This window comes from Urocitellus parryii, chromosome 4, assembly GCF_045843805.1.
Source record: "Urocitellus parryii isolate mUroPar1 chromosome 4, mUroPar1.hap1, whole genome shotgun sequence".
Classification (NCBI taxonomy): Eukaryota; Metazoa; Chordata; class Mammalia; order Rodentia; family Sciuridae; genus Urocitellus; species Urocitellus parryii.
The window spans coordinates 60,948,835-60,958,073 of NC_135534.1; the positions used below are offsets into that span (position 1 = coordinate 60,948,835).

The 9,239-nt window shown below is 36.9% G+C and overlaps 1 protein-coding gene across 1 annotated transcript; it reads left to right on the top strand.

Annotated features, from left to right (window-relative positions):
* Window positions 1-703: 703 nt before the first annotated feature.
* LOC113191333 (olfactory receptor 51I2-like) lies at window positions 704-1,648 on the top strand. The gene has a single exon (XM_026401041.2). The coding sequence runs from the start codon at window positions 704-706 to the stop codon at window positions 1,646-1,648; it is 945 nt and encodes a 314-aa protein (XP_026256826.2).
* Window positions 1,649-9,239: the final 7,591 nt, after the last annotated feature.

Here is a 9,239-nt window from a genome sequence, read left to right on the forward strand (position 1 = left end):
TATACCAAGCATAGAATGTCTGCCGTTATGTATGTGTAAGAAGAACCCATAAAAAACCTACTCAAGTAAATCTAACATAGATTACAATTTGATAATCTTCCATCTGAACAGAGAGAAAGAACATGTGGTGACATAGATCAGAAACACCGGGAGCAATCAGCAGTGGAAGGGTATGAGGTGATGGACTCGGTGGATGAGTGGGAGGCTCAAGCAACGAAGAGAAGATGAGGTCCTGGAGTGATGGTGGTGTGCAGACAAGAGGGGAGAGGCAGCTGAGAATATGGAAGAAAGAGCAGGAGTCATTAGGTGCAGAGTATTAAGAGGCATTGTGCCTCGTTTACTGAAGAGTCTGATAGCTAGGAACAAGTAGAAAGAAAAAGTCATTCTCCATCATTAGGGAAAGATTAGATCCTGTGTAAAGAGTACAGACACAGGGAGAGCAGGGACAATGTTCAAAAAAGAGACTAAGGATTTCTTTGGAGAACAAGCTGGAACCCATGGCAGACATAGGGATACTGCAGAGAGTAGAGGTCTGAAATGCAATTTGCTTCTTTCTACCTTTCCCACAGTCCACGGTATTGGAATCTACATGTCATTGTCCCTTTTTCTCTAAGACACTAGTTGATTCTGATTGTTACTTTTTCCACCATGTGTCCTCAATTCACTATGGTTGTATTTCCCTCAAAGGCATTCAGAAACTACGATGAGAAGTTTGGGGACTAACCTCTCAAGTACCACCAGCTTCACACTCATGGGCTTCCCAGAGTTGGAAAGCCTGGAGCACTGGCTGGCCGCCCTCCTCCTGCTGCTTTATGCTGTCTCCATCCTAGGCAACTCCCTGATTCTCTTCATCATCAAGGAGGAGCAGAGCTTGCACCAGCCAATGTACTACTTCCTGTCCCTTCTGTCTGTCACTGACCTGGGGGTGTCCTTTTCTACACTGCCCACTGTCCTGGCTTCTATGTGTTTTCATGCTCCAGAGACTGCTTTTGATGCCTGTCTGGCCCAAATGTTCTTCATCCATTTTTTCTCCTGGACAGAATCTGGGATCCTGCTGGCCATGAGTTTTGACCGCTATGTGGCCATCTGTAACCCTTTGCGCTATTCCTCAGTGCTCACTGATGCCCGTGTAGCCTACATAGGCATATCCATTGTCATCCGCAGCTTTTGCACGGTCTTTCCATCTCCCTTCCTCCTGAAGAGGCTGCCCTTCTGCAGGGCCAATGTCCTGATCCACCCCTTCTGCTTGCATCCTGACATGATCCGCCTGCCCTGTGGAGATACCACCATCAACAACATATATGGCCTGTTTGTTGTCATCTCTACCTTTAGTGTAGATTCAGTGCTCATTCTTCTCTCCTATGTGCTCATTTTGCACTCTGTGTTGGCCATTGCCTCCAAGGAAGAGAGGCTCAAGACACTTAACACATGTGTATCACATATCTGTGCTGTGCTCATCTTCTATGTGCCCATGGTTAGTGTATCAATGGTTCATCGATATGGGAAGCATGCCCCTGAGTATGTGCACAAGTTTATGTCTTTGGTCTATCTCTTTGTGCCTCCAATGCTCAATCCAATTATCTATTCCATCAAAACTAAGGAGATTCGCAAGAGGCTACACAAGATGTTTTTTATACCCAAGCTCTGATTGGGGAAATAGTTCTAGAAAATCCATGCATACTGGAGATTCTTTCTGTTATCTGTGTTTGTGTTTATCAGACTAATTCTTTGGAGATTGTCAATGTCCTTCTAAACATGGAAAGATAATAGGGTGTCTGATATTACCTGGCCATAAACTCTATTATGTTTCCATTACAGGCCATACCTCAAAACTTCAGGCTGCTCTATCTTGTAATTAATTCTTATAAGTTTCACAAATACATTTTTTAATGGAAAAGGGTCTTTAATTCTAACCTTTTGTAATATTATAGTATTAACCTCTATATTTTCAAATAAATCTAAAAAATAATGGTATAAACAGAGTATGATATATACCTATACATATATAACAGTGAATTTCACTTTTTTGGATAATTATAAAAGAAAAAATAAATAGAAGAAAGTCAGTCAAGGATGGGAATCAGGAATAGTGTGAAGGGAAAACAGAAGTATTGGGGACTTAAATGTAGCAAATTATATTGCATACACAGATGATTATATCAAAATGAATTACTAAATTATATGCAACTAATGAACTAATAAAATATTTAAAATAGAGTTATACATATATACCATGTTATAATTGGGGAGCATGTGACTTGAGTCCATAGGGGTCACCGATGAATTGTTAAGAGAATAGTAGTCTTGAATATCTTTAATCTTCAAAATTATTTGTACAGAGGGACTTTTAAAAAAAGGATAAATTTTGAAATATGAATATTTCTACATCCTATAAAATGAAATACACATTCTTTTCTCATTTACTAAATAAAATGAGACACATTAATTTTGAAATTTAGAAGTTTTAAGCATGAAAAATATCTTTTAAAAGAGGCATATACTGTCATCCCTCCTGCATGAGTAGAGGAAAGTTTCAGTTTTCTTTGGGGAACTAAATAGCACACTAAATGGAAAGCCACAGTTGTTGGGTGATCAGTGGAATACAAATCCACTAGGTGGCAGTGCAGCGTGCCTGGAAAAATGGGCTTCTGTACTAGGTTGAGCAGCTCACTCTGAGATTTCAGCACATGCTGGGGCAGAGAGGGGAGCCACTGAAGAATGTCAGGAAGTTCAAGGGACTAGCAGCCATGGAAAGGGAAGAATGTGCTGAAATCCATGTTAAGGAAAAGCCCAGACCACATAGGCTGGTAGACCCTTGGCAGAAATAAGCTCAGTGCTGTGAGGTTTTCACTGGGCAGTGGACAGACCATGACAAAACTCAACCTGAGAGCAATTGAGAAAAGTAGAATTGGGGCAAAAGGTTAATTTTTCATTGATATTCATTTACCTTTATTTCTTTGCAAGAAATAATTCTTGAATCACAAAGTCATATGGACTTTGTAACATGAACAAATTCTAAATTTAAGAGAATACACTTGAATTTTCAAAATACCCTTCTTGATTCCCAAATTAAGCAACAAGAGATAAAAATCACACAAAATTAGAACCAAAAGTGACATCTTCAACAAAACTCAGTAATAGGAATTCCTATTTGGAAGGACTGAATCCCAACAGAACACTGGGTACACAGTTTTGAGACTGATTGGTGAGAATGGAACAATCCTTACAGAGTTTAAGAGCTCATAGATATGAGAGGATCATGGTCCTAAGCACTGGAAATCTCAGAAATGTCCAGCAAATGAGCTCTTCCAATAGGATAGAGCTTCAGTTTGAAGGAAACTGCATATAAAAATAAGTGAACAGGCAAGGGGCAAAGAAAGCCCTGATGGTGTGGGAGAAGAACTCAGAAGAAGCAGACACAGGAAGTGCTACAACAACTCAACACATTTCTCAGGCTGAGGGCACAACTTGGAAGCAATCTATAGGGTTCTAGGCTGGAACCAGGAGTGGGCAAAACAACCCTTACAACCAAAGACTCAGGTGGCCTCAGAGATGGGTGCTACTCAGGGGCAGGTGCTGTTTGCACTACTACAGAGGTAAATTAACAGCAAAGACACTGAGAGAACTACTCTGCCACTCCCTTCCCGTCCAGGCCATCCTCCCAGTGATCTTGGAAGATCTTCATGATTTATATATTAGTGTTGAGAGCCACAGCCAAAGGGGCCCCAGCAAACTTCCAGCTGCCGGCTGATGATTGGCTCACAGCGGCCCCAGCAACATCTAGCTGATTGGCTCCTCTGCGGTGATGTTCATTGGGCTGTTTCCCTGCCCTTTCAGACCACAGAGATGCTCATTGGGGGACTTCTTTGGCTCTGCCCATGCGACCCAGCCAATTGGCCTCAAGAGCAGGAGGATTGTGGGAGGTGGTGAGGCTGGTGTGGGTGAGAGGCTTATGGAAGCCGCTGGTGGCAGTTGGGCTCTGAGGGTTTTTTCCTGAGGAGCTGTTTTGTTTGGCATTTGTAGTTCTAAAAATAAAGTTAGTTTCTTTTGACAAATGGCTCCGGAATTGTGCCCAGCCAGACTGCGGCATATTAGGACAAAAATGGAAAGAAACTAACTTATACACAGTTATGAGCAAAAATTAAAGAAGAATATCAGGGACAAAGATGAATCACATCCCTCAGTCATGCTGACAATTGATATCTCCCTTCTTTTCCTCCTCCTCCTCCTCCTCCTTCTTCTTTTAAATAGCTCTTTATATTCTACCATTTAAGGATCTGTATCTGAAATTAGAGAGATATTTCTGAGTCCATTATTTTTTAGGCTTTTGAAAAAGTTCAACTTTGTCTCAACTACATATTTGAGAAGTCACATCAAAAGCATGCAGATGGGAAGGCTGATCACTTGTGTAACAATAAAAGATATTTCTAGCATCTATAAAAACATATACTCTCTTTTACTGCTGCCTTACAAATATGTATCAGTACCATATTTAGAGACTGGTTAAATGAACATTTTTCTCTCTGAGATAATTTATATTTGTTCAAATTGTTAAAATCATATTTGCTGTAGCGTATCAAATTCTTTGGGGGTAGAAAAGGAAGGTACTTTACTTCCAGAATTATTACCACTCCTCCAATAAAATTCTCCACACTGTTTTACAACTGGGGTTGTTTCAAGGACAGCCATCAATATTTCTGGCAGAAGGAGCAAATGTGTTCAGTTGATAAAAGAGTAGTGGATATTCTCCTCATGAGGACTGCTCTTGCTGAACCTAACCTCACTCAGAAGATAAACTTTCTGTGGCCAGCTGTTAATTACTGCTTTGTAAAACCATGGCTGGGAGGAGAGCACTTCTCATCCAGCTCAACTGTCACTGAAGCAGCAAAGTCATGTTTTCCTAGCAGAGCTGATCAGACCTGGAGATTAGTTCTTTGGAGTGGCACAAGACCTCTCTGTGGTATTCAGAAGATTGATGATCAGCCATACTTATGGACCTGGACATTACCTTCTTCTTCCAATCACTACTTTCTAAAGATGGTCCCACTTCCTGAGTTCATACTAATTAATTGGACTGAACCCCAAGCAAATGGATTTGCATTTTTCCATTTTTTAAATATGTTCTAGTTACCTTAGTCCTTCTATTAATCTTGACTTTGGGACACAGCCTCCTATTTTACCCGAATATCAGTTTAGCAAGACTCAAGTAATTTAGAGTTTCATGATAGCCTGAGACAAAATTAAGGACTGAGAATGAGAATGTATACTTTTGGATTTAAAAAGAAAAAATGGAGCAAAAATTCTTCACTAGATTCTAGCACATGTAAACTTAGGCCAAAACAGTTAACTTGAGACTATATATAGAGTAAGTGGTCCATATTTGTAAGACAACAGCAAGTTAACTGTTGGTTTTTTTAACAGTTTTTAAAAATTATAGTTGGACAAAATACCTTTATTTTATGTGGTGCTGAGGATTGAAGTCAGTGCCTGGAAGTGCTAGGTGAGCACTCTATCACTGAGGTACAACCCTAGCCCTCAAGTTAACTGCTTTGTTTTGGCCATGTTTATATGTGCCAGAATTTAGTGAGGAGTTTTTGCTCATTTTCTCTTTTTTTACATCCAAAATTAAACATTCTCATTCTCAGTCCTTGATTGTGTCCCAATATCTTGCTAATATTCTTAAGGTGAACTATCACAGCAAACTGTTTATTATTATAGAAATACTTTCATATTGGGGAAGGAGGTTTCCCTCTCAAATTTATGTCTAAGATATGTTAAAATAATATGTGTGCACATGCACACATGCACACACACACACACTCACACAATAAATACTGCTTACCACTATTTATTTTATATACCACATGCAATGAATCGAAGATAAATGTAATTGTTAATAAATTATATTAAATGATCTAATAAAGTAATATTATTACTTGGTAAAGTTTATATTATACTTCAAAATATACTTATGTGTGTATCTAACAAAGAAGAAGATAATAAAGTAGATTGATGTTTAGCAAAACTTACGAAAAAAATGATGTATTCTTCCTAATCTATGGTCTGGTATCACTTGAGGCTGTTTTTATGTCTCAAAAAAAAAAAAAAAAGAAAAAGAAAAAGAAAGTTAAAAAAATAAAACATTCAATTTAAGACATTAAAAAAATAATTTTGTAAAATGATGGAAGACACTAAAGGAAGTAAATCATTGTTAATGAGAAAGAGAGAAAGCAATCTATAAACTGACCCTTTAAGAAGATTGCAAAACAAATGAACTTTGGAACATGGATTCCAATGGAAAATAAAATATTGACATCACAAATATTGGAGGGTGGAGATATTTGAAATATTCTGATAGAATTTTCTGTAAATAATTTAAATCTTTCTAAATTGATATTTTGGAAAAATAATAAAATATAAACATTTAGAAATATGTGATAATTAAGGAAGATATGAAAATTATTAAACAATATTACTGCCACTCACAGATAAGCAGTATAATACACAGTTTTTCCCCTAACTTTCCCCCAAATGGTTCAAGAAAGAGATTATTACTATTTTTATTAAAAATTATTTGATATATTTATTAAATAATATATAATATATAAATAATAAATATGCTATATTTATTAAATAATAATGTTGGGAAGGTATATAAAAGGTAAATATAATCCTTATGAACTATATAGAAAAAAATCTTAATGTGATAAAATTGTGTACACTACATACACTAATGACAAAAAAGGTGTGAATACTAGAAGGTATGAATACAACTAATCAATACTGAAAAAAGAATAATCTACATAGAATTAAAGAAGTTATTTTTCAGAAATATCTCAATATGATTCTTCATATAAGGAGTGTAATAATAAACATTTAATGTTATCAAGAGTAGATTTCAAAATGGTAAAATGAAAAAAAAAACATGTCCTACATAAAAATAAAGCAATTTATTTTCTGTATATTTTCTTAGTCTGTAAGATCATATGCATCCTAACTAAGATAAGAAGAAAATGATTTTTCATTTCTTAAAAATCATATTGTTTACCAATATTGTGAAGGACTCTTTGGCCACCATCATAAAACTTGGGACAGAAATGAGCTATTTCTCGTATTATTATAGGCAATTGCACGCTAAATTCAAACAACTCTAATTCTGTTTTATTTAGTCTTTGCCTCTCAATCACCATTTTCAATACTACCAAATAGTCTTTTGAGTGAGATTTTGGTTGGATAGAAATATTAACATAGCACATTACTGTTAAATATTTATACATTTCTCTAGAAAATTATTTGAACGGATTAACAGAAATTTTATTATTGTTTCTGTCAGTGATATTTGGCAAGATATATTTTATATCTATCTATAGTACATGCATTTTATGTTTAAAGTAAAATTACACACACACACACACACACACACACACACACAACTGAGGGTGACTTGGGAGTTCTAAGGAGCTGAGCCTCCAAGGAGGGTGTAAGCATTGCTGCCCTGCTGGGTGATTCAGGAGAAGGGCTCGGTACTTAAGGCCCTGGAAGGATCAGTTCACAGACAACAGGCTGAGTCACTGGCACATACTCTAAAACTGGTGACCTTTGTCTATTCTCAAAAGTTGAATTTCTATTAAGTCCTCAGATAACAATATGCTAATCCTTTTAAAGGAAGGGTTATGTGAATACTGGGTTATGGTAGTCAGAAAAGTGTCACTTTGAGAACTTTTGCGTTCTCTAAATAAACACCAGCTTCATGTTACTTTAGACTACAATTACAAGTGATTGAGACTGATCCATCATGTGCTTCAATAAAGATTGAATCATAAAACCTCTAAAGGCTGACCATATCTCTGAAGTGGGCCTAGATTTTGAAGCTCCCTAGAATTTGAGTCTCAGCAGGCTGCCTCAAGCTCTCTTAGTATTCTCTCTGCTTCCTCCTTCCTGAGACATTGTCCTGTCCCTCTTCCTCTTCTAATCTCATACAGAGCTCCACACATCTGAACTTTCTCCTTTGGGTTTCTCTGTGCCAAGACATGACTGGCCCTGGCCCAGGACAACTCTTTGTGCAAGGATTTGCCTCTATTCCTGGTCTTGGAGCTCCCTGCAGCCAGATCTGACACTTTTCTTCTTGTCTCACCAGTGAACATGGTAATTATTTTTTCCTCCACTTACTTTTCCTACTTTCCTTAGCTCATTCCAGTTTAATGGCTGTGCCTCCATCTGAACAGTATCAATATAATGTAAGTGAATAGGAATAAAATCACTAAATTTCTACTATATTTCAGGCACCTATGCAAGACATGTTTTCACTACTCACTACAGTGGCATAATGCAGATGCCATTTTGTTTGTTAATTCAACAAAGAATATGGCACACACCAGTATGATCTATAAAACATTTTTTATAATATTGATAGAGTAATTTTTAATTATGTGAATGTCACATTGTTGTATACTACTACAACTGCTATGTTGTAGTAGTATAATTAGAATAAAAATTAACAAATTATCAAATAGATAAATGCTGCAGATTAAGTCAGTATATATAATGAAATAGAGTATGCTTTTATATATTTAAGTGCTGCGCCCCTCCCCTGACTCAGGCAATGGCAAGGCCCTACTGAGGTGGATGGCGCAAGGCGTCCATCCTCTGGAGGAGCGCAGTATGTTTCTGGGAATGGGCTGATTTGTTTTTGTATTCCTTTAATAAGTATAGTTGCAATTTCTCATATGACCATTAAGTATGAAGGAAAAATCATGACTTTCCCAATTAATGCAACTACTTCTAAAGCATAGATCTGTTTGCTCTAAATGCAATGATTCAGCTGTGGAGTGTAAATTGTTAATGTCTAATGAAAAAATCCCTGTATTCCTGTCAAGGAAGTTTTGGAGAAATTAAATTAAAATCTAGAGAAGAAAAATTAATGTTAAGGAGACAGATTAGTGCTTAGTACTGGGCAACTTGTTCTTGTTCCTGTGCACAATGGTTTGTGCTCTTACTCCTGTTTGATTAAAAGTAATAACAAGTCAACCACTTGCCATAACCATGGCACTGGTTCCAGTCAGTAAGTCAAGAAAGAATAGTCAAGGTATAGGCCAATAGTTTCTGACATTTCTAACTATTATTAAAAGTTAACTAAGGAGAAACAGCTCAAAGCAAAACTGGAACTGAAAGTACAAATGCTTTCTTATGCATAAGCCAAGATACATTCTTCTATTCTAATTGTAGCTACGTAATATTTT